Source organism: Pelophylax lessonae, assembly GCF_965119305.1.
Source record: "Pelophylax lessonae genome assembly, chromosome: 5".
NCBI classification, from domain to species: domain Eukaryota; kingdom Metazoa; phylum Chordata; class Amphibia; order Anura; family Ranidae; genus Pelophylax; species Pelophylax lessonae.
This window is the reverse complement of record NC_138772.1, coordinates 381397354-381417384: the sequence shown is the minus strand read 5'-3', so window position 1 is coordinate 381417384 and position 20031 is coordinate 381397354. Positions and strand designations below refer to the sequence as shown.

Below are 20031 nucleotides of genomic sequence, written 5' to 3'. Positions count from 1 at the left end.
ACCCCCAGCGCCACAAAAGCCCCTTAGTGTTACCTGCTAGGGATCCCTATCGATCGAGAGAGAGAGAGAGAGAGATAGACCCCCAGGCTCACCACTTGATGCTCAGAGTTTAACAGGTTACAGCGCTGTCTTGACAAACAGGAAGTCTTTTGGCTGGCTGCCCAGGAAGAAAGGAGGCGGCTCCGCCCCTCTGCACGCCTTCCGGCGCCTCCCCTAGCTCCACGAGGTGTTTGGATCACCTCAAACATGGCCGCCCCCATGCTGGAGACACGAGGCTACGCCAAAATGGCGGCTCGTGCAATCCAGCAAAAAAATGGCGGCGGCCTGTACCGAATAGCGGTGTGCTGCAGGGCACACAACACTATCTCTGCATGGGGATTTTTGGCGTGGTTGGGGGTAACGGCCCTGGCGGACCTCATGGCCTTCGGAAGGCCTGCTATAGCTGGAGATTTGACTAGGAAGGCAGTCTACATGTCCGTGGCTTCTGACTGGTAGGTACCTTATTCTTATCACAGTAAGATTCCCAGACTGCCACTGATTACAATCTTTTAAACATGTATACAATTAGATTGTTAGCTCCCAAACCAAGCCTCCTGGCTTTTTGCACATAAAATTAGACTCAAAGTAGGGGGATCTGTGCCATGTTATAGGATAGAGGGGGACTCTACCATATCTTACCATACAGAGAGGGGCCCGCGTTCACCACAAGACCCGTCAGGGGGAAAAGGGGGAACATACTACTCACCATACCGGAACCAGGCGGGCACCAACTCCTGACAGTACCCCTCTCCACCGGGGCGGGAGGGCTGTCGACCAATACGGACGCCGTGACTCATGGTCTTTGGCGTTTCAGCGAGACGTTTAACTCGCGGGGTCAGTCCCTTAATGGGACTTTGTCGCGGCCGACCCAGCGCGGAGCTATGGCCTGCACGCGCTCGTAGGCTGAACTGGGGTGACCACCGGATCTCAACATCCAGCCCGTCGCCCAGTTCAGCTTTCTTGCTTGAAGATCTCACAGGAACACTGGAGAAAAAAGCTGTCTAAAAAATCTTTTTAAGAAAAAAATCTTGCCAGGACCGAAGATCCCAGCAAGGTATCTAGGTCCTTACTCCTAACTAGACAGAAAATAACTGATTTGCTGAGGCAGAGAGAGAGAGGATATACCCTCTGGGACTGCCCCTAGGGTGTGGCCAGAGCATTTTAATTTCCTGTCTAGTCCTACTCCTGTGGAGGCAACATAACCCGAAGGTGCTGTATCACCGAGGACTACGTCTGTCAATGAGCGATAGAGAAATATCGTTAACAGCAGGAGTCGGAAAAACAAAACAATAGGAACATTGGCAGCCGAACCAAGTTAGAGCAGGTACTGATTGCTCTCTTCAATACACGAAGGAGCGGATTGTCCAGGTCCCCCCCCCGGGCGCCCCCTACGGGAACACACTGCGCCCCCAGGGGGAAGCGGACCCCGACCCCCACCCCCATTCTAGCGAACCTGACTGTGAAATGCGACATCCCGCTATCAATGCACTGTGAGAGAAAAGAAAAGGTATAGAAGAAGGGAAAATAAGAAAGGAAGGGAAGGCAAGACGGGATCAAAAGATCCAAAGAGCAAAGAGAGGTATCAGGGAGGGGACGGGGGATGGGGAAGGAGAGCAACAGCGACTGGGTAAAAAGGGAAGAGGTCGACATCCAGGTCCAGCACCCCCCTAGGGGATGAGTCCCCGGAGCGTGCGGTCCGAAAGTATCAAGGCACCGAAAGACCTCTCCTAAGAGGGACCGGCCAAGTAGCGGATCCATGGGTCCCAGGTCTTGTCAAATAATTTCATCTTATCATTCATCAATAAGGCATCAATAAGGCTACCATCCATTCATTTATCATAATCCAAGTCAGCTTGGTTTTAAGCAGTTCGAATGGCACTACTGGGGTGCGCCAGGATCGTGCGATTGTAATCTTAGCTGCTATAAACACAAAAGCTATAAGACGTTTGTTATGCTTAGGTATCCCCGCTATCGGTTTACCCAGGAGAGCTTGTTGGGGATCTTTGGTCAAGTTAACTTGCGTCAATGAATAAATGAAGTTATAGACACGGATCCAAAATCGGCGCACCTTCGAGCAGGTCCACCAAGTATGGAGGACAGTGCCTGCTAGTCCACATCCCCGAAAACAGTTGGGGGATGCAGTGCGAACCGCTGCTGCCAGCCTGACCGGGACCATGTACCATCTCAGGAATACCTTGTAGTTAGCTTCTATTGGGGAGGTGTTAAGGATGGATTTAGAATTAAACTGTGCTAGAGTGTTCCAATCAGCTCGGTCTAGGCTCTCATCTAGGTCCTCCTCCCAACACAGCATATATGACAGTTTAGTGTCGTCACCATGCAGTATTGCAACAGTACATTTTAAATGAGCTTTGGCCCAGAGTAAACAGGGGAAGTTCTGGATCATGTTCAGATGTGGCTTCTTTTTTTGAGTGATAGAGCTTTACCTTTCATTTTTTGATGGCACGGTGAACTGTGTTTTAAAAGTCTCCCTGAGCCCATGCAATGAAGTCTCACAGAATCATGCCTATTTTTATTGCAGTGTCATCTGAGAGCCCAAAGATCTGAGGCATCCAATGTTGTGTTTCGCCCTTGTCCTTTGTGCACAGAGATTTCTCCAAATTCTCTGAAACTTATAATATTATGTACTGTAGATGATGATATAGTTAAAATCTTTGCAAGTTTACATTGAGGAACAGTATTCTGAAATTGTTTGACAATTTTTACAGATTGGTGAACCTCTGCCCATCTTTACTTCTCAAACACTCTGACTCTCCAAGATACTGTTTTATATCCAATGACGTTAGTGACCTGTTGCTAGTTAGCAATAATTGTTTGCACATAGTTGCATATCAGCCTGAAAGAAGATGATTTTTAAATATATACTTAACATGTTTGTATTAAAGAACTTGGTGTCATTCTGGGCCCAAAGCGTGCAGGCAGTAACTCTTAATCCAGCCCACCCGCTGTATGCACTTGGGATAAGGGGAAGCTGCCATTTTACTTATAAAACATTGCCTTTACTTGTAATAAATTGGAGATCAGCATTTCTAGCTGGCAACCAAGCTGCGGCCAGCCAGTCAAAGAATGAAAGTTGCCACCGGATTCATAAAACCTAGTTCATGCATTATTTTTAGAGAAAAAAAGTTTACCTTTTAGCTCCACTTTGGAATCATTTGCTTTCTTGCTATTCTTCCTATTTGGAAAGTATTTTTCAAAACCTGAAAAATTAACATGTCTTGTTTAAAGTGGGCATTCAATTTTACATTTTAACTATTTAGGTCATTGAAAGGTGCAGCAATATAAATTCACCCAACATTATAGCCTAGAATGCCCCCAGCCATTTATTTTCTAGGGGATGATATAAAAACAGAGCATTGCCAACCTTAAACCTTGCTCGCCACCAGTTCCACTTGAAATAAACAGTCCCCCAAAACTGATCTTTTTGCTGGTCTTCAAACAGTCTTGCCGCTGCCCCCCTCAAGATCATCATGTACAATGGAATGCTTGGCCTGCATTGTGCATGGCGACGCAGAAGTGCCCAACCACATTCTGGTGTTGAAGAGAAAAGGACCAGAGCACTGACTGGTGCACAATTCTGGATCACATCAAAATTACTTTATTATCTTATCCCTTAGATAAAACAAGCATTGAATTCTTTATTAGCTGAAGCAAAGTGGGGTGGGTGGGGCAGGGGTGGTAATAAAGCGGATCTTCACTGCATCTCAGCACAAAAACCAAAAACGCTATTACATTCATTTTTAATATTTAAAGCAAATTCCCCCCATCCATCCAGGTATCATGCTTTATTTTGTTGAGAAATCACTTTAAAATTCAACCCCCTAGCATTTCTAGCCATGGCCATCTTGAGTAAAGGCAGAGCTCAAGTATGGATGCAGTGGGTGCTTAGCTGAGAAAACCCCTCCTTCTCTCCTCCCCTCCTGAAGACTCCTGGGATGTATGACATTTTCCTAGGCAAGAAACCAGAAAGGAACTAAAGAAAAAAGTTTAAAACACAAGTAAATAATAATATACTTTACCATCTATTCAGGAATGCTAGCAGCAGGAAGATTAAAAAGAATCAATGTTGTTTGGGAGAGTGAAGTTCCACTTACAGAATGCTTTAAAGTATAACTAAAGGCAAAACATTTTTGGGGGTTTTGGATAGCGTGCAGATGGATTAGAACACCTGTTTTCATTGCTATTTGTGCCCCCATTAAAGAGGAGATCACCCTCTTGATTTGTCCATTCACCATTATCATTGGAAGTAAAAAAAAAAAAAAAAAAAAATTTGGGTTGTTCCCAGAAAAGTAATAGAGGGGAAATCTTCAATGGGGACACTAGTTTTGGTGACCTGGGGGTTCCCACAAAATTCCCTTAATTTGCAGGGATTTCCTCTCACTTCCTGTTAGGCTGTGGGACAGGAAGTGAAATCTTCAAAAAAAGGGACACAGATGGCGGGAAAAAAAAAAAAAAAATCGAACAGGGGTCATTATAACCCTCCCTTGCTGTATTCAAAACAAAAAAAAAAAAAATGTTTTGCTTATAGTTCTACTTTAGGCTCCGTTCACATCTAGGCGTTTTGGGGAGTTTTTCTGCTCTATGATCAGCTCTCAAAACGCCCAACAAGACAAATCCTATTCATTTCAATGGCCCCTGTTCACATCTGAGCGTTTTGACGCTGTAAGCAAAACTCCCAACGCTCAAAAAAGTACATGAGCTTCTTTTTGGGCAGATTACAGGCGTTTTCCATTGGTTTCTATTCAATCTAAAAACGCCTGTACAAAAAACGCTTGTAAAAACGCCTGTAAATTGCGGTAAAAATCGCGGTAAAAAACGCGCGAAAACGCTACGCTCAGGTGTGAATGTAGCCTTAAGGTTTAGCTTTAAACATGACCTTGTTTACACATAAAAAAAAAAAAAACAAATGAACCCCTTTGTTCCTCCATTTTTGTAAAAGATGCTGAAGTTTTCTTAACACTTTTGCCAGTGTGGTTGATTTACTTAACCACTTGCCGACCGCCGCACGACTATTTACGTCGGCAGTCAGCCCCTCACAGGCAAAGAGACGTAGGTCTACGTCGCTAGCTTGTGAGGGTCTAGGGAGCGAGCGCGCGCCGCCGGAGGCACCCCCCCCACGCGTGTGCCCGGCGGATCCGATGTCCGCCGGTCACTCGCGATCGTCCGTTAGAGCGGGAGAAAGGCAGGCGGCTGATGTAAACAAGCCGCCTGTCATTCTCCCCCGTGTATGAATGGTGATCATACGGTTCTACTATGTAGGACCGTTGATCACTGTTCCTACACCTCAAGCCACAGCCAATCACAGTTAGAATCACGCCCCTAGGGACACGCATAACCCCTGCCTCTCAAAAAAAAGTTAAGCCCTTCACTGCCAGTGTCATTTTACAGTAACAGTGCATATGTATAGCACTGATTACTGTAGTAATGTCACTGGTACCCCCAAAAGGGTAAAAAATGTCAGTCAAGGGTCCGATCTGTCCACCGCAATGTCGCAGTACCGCAAAAAAAAAAAAAAAAATTTGCAGATCGCCGCCATTACGCTTTAAAAAAAAAAAAAAAACAACAAAAATCTTTCCCTTAGTTAGTAAACGCAATAACTTTTGCGCAAACCAATCAAAATACGCTTTTTGCGATTTTTTTTTACCAAAACATGTAGATCCGTGGCCGCCTGCAGTGTAAATATAGCTCTATGGGATCCCTCCTGTCTCAGTAGAAGTCCGCTCGGAGGAAACGCGTCAGAAAGAAGGCACGCCGTCACTAACTACATCCGCGGTCCGCACTGCAGGCGGCCACGGATCTACAGGGTTCCAGCAAGCTTATTATATCGTCTTAACTGTAAGTGCATCTTTGAGTATCAGCAATAAAAGTTATAAGGATAATGCACTATTAGTCCCCCCTTGTTTATTTTTGGGAAATCACCTGTGAACACCTGGATGAAGTTTCACTTCCAAGGGACAACAGGGAGCCGCAAGCTTGGGGGGCGGTCATTACCATTGAGCTGAAAGATATCCAGAAGTTATCCATACACCTTAAGTTTTATGTCATCTGGTAAGAGTTTATCTACTCTCAAACCGGCCACGAGGTGGGCAGAGCTGGGCTATCTATATCACTGCACGCATCTTTTTGTTTGGAGATACATTGCACTTAATTTTTCACCCGTCTGGTAAGGGGAATACCTGCACTTTAACAAGCACCTTGAAACACCTTTCCCTCATTCGTTTTCATTGAAATCACTTGTTTGGTATTGGGATTTCTTCATTCAAGGACTTATGTGAACTGTTGCATATATGGACCTTTTATGAACTTCATGGACTTTTATGTTTTATATCTCATCCTATTTATTAAGGACATTGGTGTTCCTATTGTTCACATATTTATGTTTATAAGTTTCACAGAATTAGCGCACTACACATTTTAATCATTTGTATGCCTATACCATCACCTGTGCCATGCCTATACCATCACCTGTGCCATGCCTGTACCCTCACCTGTGCCATGCCTGTACCCTCACCTGTGCCATGCCTGTACCCTCACCTGTGCCATGCCTGTACCATGCCTGTACCATCACCTGTTGATATAAAATATTTTACTGCAGTATTTGGTTCAGAATTTTTTTTTTTCTCTAGATTTTCCTCCTTTAAAATTGGGTGCGTCTTATATGCCGGTGCGTCTTATACGGCGAAAAATACGGTAGTCGTTTTGAGTTAATTTTCTGTTCTTACTCTTTTACTGTACTTTATAATATACTGTTATACTGTAAGGTTTTATTGTTACTGTCTTTCATTGTTAACCATAGTTTTCTTTGCAGATACCACCATTCTACTGTACTGTATACTATTATTATGTAATGTTTTATTGTTACTGTGTTTTATTGTTAACCACTGTTTGCTTTGCAGGTATGTCCATCAGCTGCAGCACTGATTTGTTTATTCTGACAGCAACAGCGTTTTCTCTCAGCATATACGAAAATCAATGATTGCAGCGCTGTAGGAGCAGGAGAAGAGCATAGGGGATGGGATGGGTTACACGTGGGGGGGGGGGGGGTCTGCCCTATGCTTCGCCAAATATTTTTTAACACTTTTCTTGGCAGAGATTTCTTCATCCACATCGATCAATGCGAATGGAGGAATCTTCTTCTGTTCTTTTTCATGGGCTGAATGAAAAATAAACAGTGCATGTATGCCCATCATTAGAAGTGGGTGGATGCTGGAGGGCCAAATGCTGGGCATTTCTTCATCTGCATTAATCAATGTGAATGGAGGGATCTGTTAGGTTCTCTTTTTTCATTCAGCCCACAGGCTGCATGAAAAAAATAACCTTACCATATACGCCTTCCATGGTTTTCTTGGGCTCCCCTGTCCCACCAGGTAACCCGAGACTGCAGCCGGTGGTTCCGTCAGTAGACCATAGAGCTGATTGAAGACCAGAATGGCTCCAATCATCTCTATGGCCTAAGATACCGGAAGCTACGAGCATTTCATGACTTCGGTTTTGTCAGATACAAAGAGCGCCATTGGGAAATTGGGAAAGCATCTTATCACACCAATCTTGGTGTGGTCAGATGCTTTAAGGGCAGAGGAGAGATCTAGAGTCTAATAGACTCCAAATTGTACCTGTGCAGTACCTGTCACTACTTATTGCTGTCATAGGGGATATTTAAATTCCCTGTGATAACAATAAAAAAAATATATATATATATTATATATATTTACACTTGGAACACACTTCTGGACCGCGTGGAACGCACATCGTTCCAGAACTGATAGACCGCGGCTGATATCCCAGGGCTCATGCGGTTTTCATTGCCTGATTTTAACTGTGTATATGTGAGACCATTTTTTATTAAACTTTGTATTATTCAAACGGTACTTCACTATACAAGTCTCTTTCCTTATACATATACCCTGGACACACGTGGCCATTTGAGAGCATCCACTTTAAAGACCCCCAATTATATTTCCAACCAAACAAGGGTGATATGACTTCTACTGACACCAGAACCAGAGGAACCCAATAAGGACCTGTGATTATTCTGCATAATATGTATAGAATATTTAATTATGTATGTCACCTAAAGGTCACTTTAATATCTGTATGTTTACTCGGAATTGGTTATCTATGTTGTGGACACTTTAGTACTTCTTTTTGTCCCTGCTTTTTTGGCAGCGCCACTTACCCCGTTTTGCTTTTTTGGCAGCGCCACTTACCTCCTTATTGTCCTTATACCTTTACTGTACATTCTGTGAACAGTTTAGAGGTAGGCTGCAGCCAATCTTCATATCAAAATCTTTATTCTAAGCGCGGATTCTTTCCCTTTCTGAACTCAAGCATCAGTCTGGTGCCATATGTAAACAGCAACTGAAGCATGCATGTGAGGTATCGCCGCCGATGTCAGATCGAGGGCAGTAATTCTTGCAGTGGACCTCCTCCGTAAATCTAAAGTGGTAACCTGTAAAGGCTTTTAAAAATGTACGTAGTTTGTCGCTGCTGCACAGGAGTGTGTGCAATTTTTTAAAGCATATCATGTTTGTATCTATGTACTTGGCATAAGATTATCTTTTATATTTTACCAAACAAATGGGCAATATATAGTGTAATTATGCATTAAAATTAAAAAAAAGGTTTTTTTTTCCTCAAAAAATTGCATTTCGAAAATCTCTGCGCAAATACAGTGTGACAAAAAAAAAAAAAAAAAATTGCAACACCCATCATTTTGTTCTGTAGGGCCTCGGCTTAAAAAAAAAACAAAAAAAAAACTATATAATGTTTGGGGGTTCAAAGTAATTTTCTAGTAAAAAAAAAAAATATTTTTTGATGTAAACAAAAACTATCAGAAAAGGCTTGGTCTTCAAGTGCTTAGAAGAGTGGGTGATTTGTGGCATAAGCTTCTAATATTGGGCATAAAATGCCAGGACAGTTCAAACACCCCCAAAATGACCCCTTTTTGGAAAGTAGACATCCCAAGCTATTTGCTGAGAGGCATGTTGAGTCCATGGAATATTTTATATTTTGCCGCAAGTTTCGGGAAATTTACAATTTTTTTTTTTAATATATACATAAAGTTGTCACTAAATCAGGGCTTGACAAATTTGCCTGAAATCTAGGAGCCAGCTAAAAAAGTTAGGAGCCAGTTTTTTTTTTTTTTAAACTAACAATCAAGCTGTTTTTGGCGGGCAGGGTCAGATGGCGGCAGATTACCGCTCCATAGAGGAGACTGAACGGTCTGGTCAGGTCTGCCTGAAAAACTGACAGGCGGACCTGATCAGACAGCCCGTGTGAAAGGGGCCTTCGGCTGTGGCACGGCGATGAGGAAAAAAAAAAAAAAAAAAAAAGTATATATATATATATATATACACATATACTTTTTTTTTTTTTATTATTATTATTATTATATTATTTTTTTAATAAGAATTGAAAAAAAAAAAAAAGAAAACATTTTATTTATTTTTTAATAATTAAAAAAAAGAAAAAAATTATTATTTATTTTTTTTACATTTAAAAAATAAATTAATAATAATAACCACACTCCCTGTCCACTTACCTTTAAGCAAAGGTAACTGGACAGAGAGATGAAGCCTTAAAAAACTTCCCTCTCTTCTCCTCTTTGGAAGGAGAAGGGAAGGCATTGAGAACATGCATTACTCCCGGCCACCACAAGAGGGCGCCAGTTCCCCTAGCTTCTCATCTCACAGAAGAAGGCCGAAAAGCCGGGGACTCAATTTTTGGACGGCGGGAAGTCCGTGAACTCGAAGAGGAGGTGGGGGGCGCAAAAGGGACAGGACACGTCCCGCAGGGCACCCCAGGCGCCAGGTCGCTAATTCTAGTCGCAAATGCGACCTGGCGCCAGGGATTTGTCGAGGCCTGCACTAAATGATATATTGCTCAAACATGCCATGGGTATATGTATAATGACACCCCAAAAATCGTCCTGCTGCTTCTCCTGAGTATGGGGATACCACATATGTGAGACTTTTAGGCAGTGGATTTCACTCCTCACTACCTATCACAGTTTCGCAGGCCATGAAATGCCAAGACAGCACAAAACCCCCCGAATTACCCCTTTTCGGAAAGTAGACACCCCAAGGTATTTGCTAAGAGGCATAGTGAGTATTTTGCAGCTCTCATTTGTTTTGGAAGATGAAGAAAGAAAATAAAATGCATTTTTTTAAATCTTTTTTCAAAACTTTGTGACAAAAAGCGAGATCTCCAAAAAAGGGGTAATTTGGGGGGAGGGGGGGTTTTGGGCTGTCTTGGCATTTCATGACCTCCAAAACTGTGATAGGTAGTGAGGAGTGAAATCAACAATTTACGCCCTTAGAAATCCTGAAGGCGGTGTTTGGATTTCAGGGTCCTGTGTGTGGCTAGGCTGCCGAAAAGTCTCACACATGGGGTATCTCTGTACTCAGAAGCAGCAGAATGTGAATTTGGGTGTCATTTCACATATACCCCTGGCATGTTAAGAGTAATATATTATTTAAAGCACAACTTTGTGTATAAAAAAAAAAAAATGTCATTTTCCCAAAACTTGTGGCAGAATATAAAATATTCCATGGACTGAACATGCTTCTCAGCAAACAGCTTAGGGTGTCTACTTTCCAAAAAAGGGTCATTTGAGGGGAAGTTTTGTGCTATCTTGGCATTTCATGGCCTCCGAAACTGTGATAGGTAGTGAGGAGCGAAATAAACAATTTACGCCCTTAGAAAGCCTGAAAGCAGTGATTGGTTTTTGGGGTCCTGTACGCTGCTAGACAGCCAAAAAGTCTCACACATGGGGTACCCCCATCCTCAGGAGAAGCAGCAGGATGTAATTTGAGGTGTAATTCCACATATACCCATAGCATGCATGAGCAATATATCATTTCAATGACAACTTTGAAAAATGACAAAAAAAGAGAATTATTTTTTTACACAAACACCTGTGACAAAAAAGTTAAATATTCAATGGGCTCAACATGCCTCTCAGGAAATTCCTTGGGGGGGTCTACTTTCCAAAAAGGGGTAATTTGGGGGGGGTTGCACTGCCCTGCCATTTTAGCACTTCAAGAAATGAGATAGGCAATCGGAAAGTAAAAGCTGCATGAATTCCAGAATATACACCGTAGTTTGAAGAAGCTATAATTTTTTGCGCAAACCTATAAATATATGCTTATTGAAATGTTTTTATCAAAGACATGTAGCTAAATACATTTTGGCCTAAATGCTAAATGTATGAGAAAAATTTAGTTTATTGGATATTTTTTTTATAGGAAAAAGAAGAAAATGTAACTTTTTCCCTCAAAGGTTTCTGTCTTTTTTTGCTTGTATCACAAAAAATAAGCATCGCAGAGGTGATCAAATACCACCAAAAGAAAGCTCTATTTGTGGGGAAAAAAAGAACATAAATTATGTTTGGACACAGCATTGCATGACTGCGCAATTACCAGTTAAGTCACGCAGTGCCAAATTGCAAAAAAATGGCCTGGTCAATAAAGGGGTAAAACCTTCCGGTCCAGAAGTGGTTAGGAAGGCAGGAATGGATGTGAATGCAGTTTTAAGATCGTGAGGGGGGTGAATCGAGATTGCGATTTTTATTAATTTTTTTTAACGATTATTCGTGCAGCTCTACTTATATTTTTTTTATTACAGGCATTTCAAAAGCAATAGCAATTTACGCGACACTTTATATATTGTACATTTGCTCGATTCTTACAGAGCTGTTCTCTGGTCACTCACAGCTGTCAAAAAAAAGAAAATAAAAAAAATATATAAAACCTCTTTGCCTCTACTGACCACCTACCTTTAGGAGGCTGGGCACAAAACCTTGTGTACGCAGATATCACATTAGCCAGTAAGGAGTTCCTGTGTAATCTTGTGACTTGAGTTTGAATCTGAAAAACATAAATCAATTTTACTATGAATTACAAAATATCCTGCAAACTCAAACAAATACATAAACATACTCTATGTGTATATCGTGAATAAAACACAAATGTAAATAAAAAAATAAAAAAGTCAGAATGCAAGAGAGCAACATACTGTATATTAATTAGGAAATTTAACTACAGTACATCAAATTTACAAAAACATATTTCTCCTTCGATTTCCTGTAAATATTACAAACTGGCAACACTAATACTAGCCCACCTGCAATGAAACAATCATAACCTTAAGTGCCGGTTCACATTTCTGCGATGCGGGAAGGCTGCGAATATACAGAGTGTTTCCGCATCGCATCCGCACCCCTGGCAGTTCACACTGCCATATGCGATACGCTGGGGGTGTCAATTAAAAGTTAACGACACCCACCGATCAGATCGCATATCGTAGTGTGATCTGAAAGTTCGCACAAATTTGGATCGCACTAGTGTGAGTCACCATGCAATCTGATTCTGCTGCAGACCAAAAAAAGGGTCCTATGGGTGTTGGGTGCCATTGTGGTGCAAATTCAGCCATACAAACTGTATGGCTGAATTTGCACCGCACAGAGATCGCATTCAATTTTAGGAGCAGCGCGCTCCGAATTACATGCGATCTCTGTGATCGCAGAAATGTGAACCGGCACTCAGTAACAAGACACTAAGAGCAATGACATGTATTTTCTTATTTAAACCACAAACACATCTGCAGAACAATAAAAGATGGCTGCTATGAGTCAAAACAGAATTCCAAAAAAAAAAAAAAAAAAAAAAAATCAATAGCCTAAAATAAAACCAGCTTTTGCTGTATTATCCACCTTTAATTCAGAGCTGCCCCCTGTAGTACTTTTTTCTACCACTAGATGTCCACTTAAATGGAAGTAAACCCATCAATTTAACAATTTCCTAAAAGAGTTACATTTAAGGCATACATTGAATGATAACTGTCACAGTTGCTTGCGCTCTCAACCAAATTGTCAAGCCAACGAATGGCTGGTGTCATAAATGATCATATGTGCACCACAATAGCAACTGCAGATCAAACAGAGGCTAAGGTGGTAGCTTCCATGGTTGTAAGCGCTCGTTTACCTTGGAGCGACTTGTCATGCGATTTCACAGGTCAAATTGCATCCTACTGCCGGTAATCGCACTGTTCAAATCAGTGCAATGCCCGCTTTGCGGTGCCGCACCAAATTGAAAGAGTAGTTCCTGCACTACTTTTGGCAATTTTAGGTGCGACTTGCATAGACATTTGTGCATGAAGCCGCGCAGATATCTTCCAAGTCGCATCCTAAGTCGCACTGACATGCGGCTTTAAAATCATGCAGTTTCAGATGAAGTCACACAATTTCAAAGCCGCAGTCAATGCGAATGAGGGCTAAAGGATAGAAGGGTTTAGTTACGCCTTAGGTAGTTACAGCAACATACTTTTTTCCCCCCTTTTGGGCAAAAGGTTTTGCTTGAATAAAAAAACGCTGACCATTATACACACCCGTCAGTAGTAAATGGTTTGTCTCAACACTAACTGCTACTTTGTCTGGACAGCTTGGTCTGTTAAAGTTTAAAAACAACAGACTTACTGGCTGGTTTATCAAGTGAAGATAAAGGAAAAACAGGCTAAAATCCAGTACAACCTGTACATCTAAGAATGGCAAAGCTGCAACACAATAAGGTAGAACTAAACAGGACACCTTTTTTATTTTGGGAAAAGAGGATATGCTGACGCTCTGGTCTAGTGTAATGGGTCAATGTTGGGATGTGTCGAGCTCTCAATAGTACAATTGAATGATAAAAAGACACTGGGGTTACCTATGTAACAGTTACAAGAAATGGGTGAAGTCCATAAGTAGAAGAACCATGGAGATAGTGGGCTGGGGGGTAAAAATGTAAATCTGCACGAAGGATCAGCTCCTCCACACAGGAAGTCAATCTGTGAACAAAGAGAAAGAAGAAAAACGGGCGAAGCGCCTCTAAGTGCAGTATTTTTATTGAAGTCTAAGCACACAAAAACATGGCAACTCACAGAAAAGTGGAATATAGTTGGCTCGATATGATATTATTATTTATATATATATTTTTATTATTAATTTAGTGGTTTATGTTTTTACATCTATATATATATATATATATAATCTTTATAATTTTATTCAACTCATATATATATATATATATATATATATATATATATATATATATATATATAATTTTTAATCATATTTTTTAATCATATGTACATAAATATGTTTTAACCTTTTAATATTCTAATATTTGGCATGCCTCTTTTTTATTATTCTGTGTGACTGTATTTCATGAATATTTCCATCTGTTGATATTCGGTATAATATTCTTGTTAAGGCTACATACATTCAGTTTAATTTATTTAAACCAATTGTTAATTTTGAATGGACCTAATGTATTATATATTTTTACCCACTAGCCCATTGAGCGATCAGTGCTATAGTAGGTAATACACAACAGTCCTTTATTCCATCCAATGTGATATTTCCATATTAGATATATATATATATATATAGATCATTTCTTTATTTTAATATCATGAGTATTTACCATGTTTATATTACTATATTGCAGCTTATTAGAGCTTGTTTTTTAAAATGGCCGCCATGTATTTGTATTGGTTGCCTGTCCCTTGTACACTCCCACCGATAGATCATGTGTATATAACCTCCTGGCTCAGAGCGGTCCCTGTATGGAACACTTGAGAAAAGAGCGCGCATGCTCCGTATGAGCTTGGCGCATGCTCTGAAACGCGTCGTGTACACTCTGACCCTGCTTACGTCATGCGGTTGACGCTGCGTCCCAGCCTGCCACGAGAGAACGAGCCGGTCCTGGAGGACGGCAGCCGGCATCTCCCTGTCCTCCGCTTCCATCAACCCGATAGGACTCCTCCATCTTATCCTCCCTCTTGGCAGCGGCGCTATGGACATCTCACCGTTTGACTTCGCATCGAGCCAACTATATTCCACTTTTCTGTGAGTTGCCATGTTTTTGTGTGCTTAGACTTCAATAAAAATACTGCACTTAGAGGCGCTTCGCCCGTTTTCTTCTTTACCTTTTTTATTTTGGGTAGTTAGGGAGGGTTAAAACCCCTGTCAGTTTTTTATTTTCCATCTGCATCCCATTAGAGAGTTACCTAGACATGTTACAGAAAGTGAAGGTAACTTTCCAATGGGATACAGATGGCAAAGAAAAAACTGACAGGGGTTATAACCCTCCCTAACTACCCCAGTGAGAGAATCTCTGTAAATGAATGGAATCTACTGGGGACAACCCAGAATTTAGGATTTTCTTTTACTTTCACTTTCCATGATAATTGTAAACAGGACACTTTGAGAGGGTGAAATTTCCCTAAAGGGGCAGAGGTAGCAATAAAAGCATGACAGATATTTTAACCCAACTTCACTTTGTCCAAAACTAAAGACAAGTTTTGCCTTTAGATATCCTTTACATATTTTACACTGCTTTAAGCTGAGTGACCTTATAAATCATCCTAGGATTGAAGTTATGTAGCTCATGCAGTCAAGTTACACAACGCATTATGCAAGTCACCTAGAGGCCTTTGTTCCTGCAGATCAGACGCTTACAGTGTCTCAACATGAAATCACAGTCAGAATAGGAAATACAGAAGCAACACTTCCCTGACAAATGCTTACAGATCTCAATCACACGATTGCTGCGATAGCCAGTGATTGGCTATCACAGTAATCAGCATACAGGAAAGCAGTGCCATGTGTTGTGCAGCTTAATTATAAAAGGCAGCATGTTCGTCATGTCCGTTCCTGTGTGTTAGCAGCCTACTGAAAATGAATGGGCTGCTAAAAGCTCATCTACATTTATATTGATGCATTGTGATTGCATTTCACAAGTGCTGCTGATAGGCTTTCAGGAGTCAATAATGCCGACTACTGAATACTCATTTTATTTATTTATTTTTTATAGCTAACTCTAATTTTTGAATGGAAATACAATGCTGCTATCATGATCCTAGCGTTTGGTTCAGGTATAGAATGGCCCCATTTGGCGGTGTTACTGCCCACCTAATGAAACGGGGGATCATTTGTCCTGCATCGGTACAACCCCATCCAGCTGTCTTTGCAGTTTAAAAAGGGAGGTTACAGGGTGGTAAAATTACATCTGAACCTCTTATTTTTACTGCCCCCGACCTTCCTGTCCGGCCATAGTACATAAACAGCCAGGCGGGAAAAGTGCCAACGTGGGAGGACACACCTGTACACCCCCTCCACCAGCCGCTTGTGCTTGCTCCCTGGGAGCGTGCAGAGGCACGATCTGTGCCCCTTGTGTCCACCAGACTCGGCGAAACACTGATCAATGTACCAGGCTGCTGTGGGCAGCCCTGGTCCTTCGTGATCGCTATAGCTAATAAGCGATCGCATGGATAGTAATAGAGCTGCACGATTAATTGTATAAGAATCGCAATCTCGATTCCCCCCCTACGATCTCAATCCAGAATGCTGACGATTCTCAGTGTTATATGTGTCTATGACACACACAGCTGCAGCCCGCATGCCAGAGACTTGGGATGTCTGGCTGACACCCGGGCGATATTGTGGCTGTCTATGTCAGAGCTCAGCTGACAGAACGGAGCCGATGCTTCCTGTGTAGTTCCGGCTCTGTGCTGTCACAAGCAGAGTGATATCAAATGCACTCCGCCTGTGAGAGGAGACCAAGGAAAGCCGAGCTACAAGAAGCATCAGCTCTGCGCCGATCTTCACACTTCGCCAGCAGTACCCACCAACAACAGCAACCACAGCAGTACCCACCACCAACAGTACCCACGGCAGTACCCACCACCAACAGTGCCAGCCAGCAGCACCCACAGCAGTACCCACCACCAACAGTGCCAGCCAGCAGCACCCACAGCAGTACCCACCAGCCAGCAGTACCCAGGGGTAATTCATGACAGAGGGGGGTAATCCTAGTCACAGCTTTATTGCAAATGGTTTATAATAAAAAAAATAAAAAAATTATATAAAATTAAAATAAAAAAGATTTTGAGAATCGTGAGAGGATCTTGATTCTAAGCAAAAAAATTGTGATTCTCATTTTTGCTAGAATCGTGCAGCGCTAGACAGTAGTAAGCAATATGTCATTTCCTGGTATCATTGTTTACTATTGTGGGATCCCTGTGATTGGTTGCAGAGATCACATAGTGTAGGGCCATTCACAGCAGCCCTGTACCATGCGATAGATGTGGCCAATCACAGCTATCACAGTATTTCTCAATTGCTGCAGGAACACAGGCGGAGAGCTTGAAAAAGTAGTGCTTTTACCGCCGTCATGGCTGTAAAAGCAGTCACAGTGTAAAAAAAAATAAATTAAAAAATTAAAAAAAAAAAAATCCTGTTCACTTGGAATAAACTAAACCTAAGTGCAACACACAATTGTAAAAGTGTGAATGGACCCAGAAGGCAAAGGCTGTGATTAAAGCAGAGTCATTTTTACCTAGTTACATTGCTCCAGCTTGAACCAATGTAACTATGCATATTCCATAGTATGATCCCTCTATAAGCTGGAAATCACTATAGTAATTGGTTAAACCAATGCTGGTCAACTTTCTTTATATGAGAGGGTCTCAAGCATGGACCCTGACATCACCAAAGGGCTGCACATAAAATTCTATGAATATTCATTATCAGAGACAGTGGACACACAACAGGAATTAGTCAAAAACTATGAGCATGATACAAGACACGGCTGGAGTTCAGAGGAGACGGTCAGAGACTGCAGCCGGAATACAAGAGATGGTCAGAGACTGCAGACAGAATACAAGAGATGGTCAGAGACTGCAGACAGAATACAAGAGATGGTCAGAGACTGCAGACAGAATACAAGAGATGGTCAGAGACTGCAGACAGAATACAAGAGACGGTCAGAGACTGCAGACAGAATACAAGAGACGGTCAGAGACTGCAGACAGAATACAAGAGATGGTCAGAGACTGCAGACAGAATACAAGAGATGGTCAGAGACTGCAGACAGAATACAAGAGATGGTCAGAGACTGCAGACAGAATACAAGAGATGGTCAGAGACTGCAGACAGAATACAAGAGATGGTCAGAGACTGCAGACAGAATACAAGAGATGGTCAGAGACTGCAGACAGAATACAAGAGACGGTCAGAGACTGCAGACAGTATACAAGAGATGATCAGAGACTGCAGACAGTATACAAGAGATGATCAGAGACTGCAGACAGTATACAAGAGATGATCAGAGACTGCAGACAGAATACAAGAGATGGTCAGACACTGCAGACAGAATACAAGAGATGGTCAGAGACTGCAGACAGAATACAAGAGATGGTCAGAGACTGCAGACAGAATACAAGAGATGGTCAGAGACTGCAGACAGAATACAAGAGATGGTCAGAGACTGCAGACAGAATACAAGAGATGGTCAGAGACTGCAGACAGAATACAAGAGATGGTCAGAGACTGCAGACAGAATACAAGAGATGGTCAGAGACTGCAGACATGTAGAGGGAACTGTCAGAGACTGTGAACATGCTATAGGAGTTGTTAGAGACTGGGGACATGCTTCAGGAGACTGTCAAATACTGAAGACAGAACATGAGGCTAAATACCACTACTATAACAGAGCAATAGGGAAACATAAATTAGTGTCTGCATGGGCCCCAAGGGATGACACAAAAAGGGCCTCTGGGCCACGGGTTGGGCACTGGAGGGTAAATACACCTCACCACTATACTCTATAGTATACATTGTGACTTCATCTTGTGTTTTGAAACTATTAAAGTGGAACTTGTCCATGTGTCTGGCAGGCATCAGATCCTATGTCCAGGTGTGACTGAATACTGAATTCCAGGTCTGGGTATTTTGACATAGTTCCATTGCTCCATCTTGGACCCCCATAGAAATAGGAAATCACACTCCTCCAGTGATGTCCACTTGCGTCTGGGTCACGTGTCAAGCAGTTGGCCTACTGCATTGTGAACACAGGAGGTCGGTTGCTTGGCACGAGCACCATTCAGACATTGAGATTTCTCAATGAACGCAGAACATTCTGTGATTGGGTGAGGCTGAGTAGTGATGTCACACCCTCCGACTAATCAGTCCTGTTTACCATCATCACCAAGAAAAATCCCAAATTTTGAATTGTCCCTAGGACAGGACATGTGGGGAAATCTTCCAATGGGGACACTAGATCTAGTGACAACCAGGGATTCCCTCACTTTGGAAGAATTTCCTCCGACTTCCTGTTTTGGTTATGGGACAGGAAGTGAATGGAAATATCCCCAATGGGACATAGATGGAAAAAATATCTGACAGGGGTTATAACCCTCCCTAACTTTATCCATAAAGGAATGCCTTTAGTTCTACTGTAAATCACAGGTGGAGTTTGTCCCTAATGCCTGTCAGACACATGGATATTTTCTGTGATTTCAGCCACTTTTGTATCCTCAGAGCACCAATGTGACAGAAGAGATGAGGCCACAATGTACCCCTAACAGAGTCTAGTGGTGAGGTGGCTTCACCCACTTGTATGGCCATAGCAGACTATGACATGTGAATAGAACGTTGCCCTGTGTACAGTCAGGCTCATATGTCAGTAGGGCCAGCCCTGGTCATTGCGGTTACTCACCCTCCTCACACAGCAGACCCCAGGGCGCCGGCTATGAGACACTAGAGGGAGGAAAGCGCCGCTCAGAGGCCGGCAGAGCCCTGACAGCTGCAGGCACCGGTGAGCCATGAAGCCTGGACTCACTACACAGACTTCACACTTCCATCTATTATATATAACACGACCTCCACAGGAGCCTACAGGAACACAGCAATGACGTCACCGGCCGCACCAATCACCGGCTCGTTTTCCGTGTCCCTGCTTAGTGACGACAGACAGGGGGCGGGGCCCAGTGACAGCTCTGTTTCCTGTGCGGTGATCAGGTGTCCGTAACACTGATCAGTCACCGTGACTGTGCGCCTTCTACACAATGACATCGCTTCACCAGCAAAGAGCAGGGGTCACAGAGAGGGAGGCTGAGGAGAGAATGTGATGGTGGGATGAAATATGACTGGAG

General features: G+C 42.5%; 1 protein-coding gene across 1 annotated transcript in view; it reads right to left on the bottom strand.

Annotated features, from left to right (window-relative positions):
• Positions 1-19718, bottom strand: part of AFG3L2 (AFG3 like matrix AAA peptidase subunit 2) — an 84802-nt gene extending 65084 nt beyond the window's left edge. The window contains exons 1-3 of the mRNA XM_082258303.1: positions 19596-19718; positions 11834-11924; positions 3189-3257 (exon numbers count right to left, since the gene is read on the bottom strand). Coding sequence (XP_082114429.1) covers positions 3189-3257; positions 11834-11924; positions 19596-19703 — 268 coding nt within the window. The 5' untranslated portion in view covers positions 19704-19718. The remainder of the gene's footprint in view (positions 1-3188; positions 3258-11833; positions 11925-19595) is intronic.
• Positions 19719-20031: the final 313 nt, after the last annotated feature.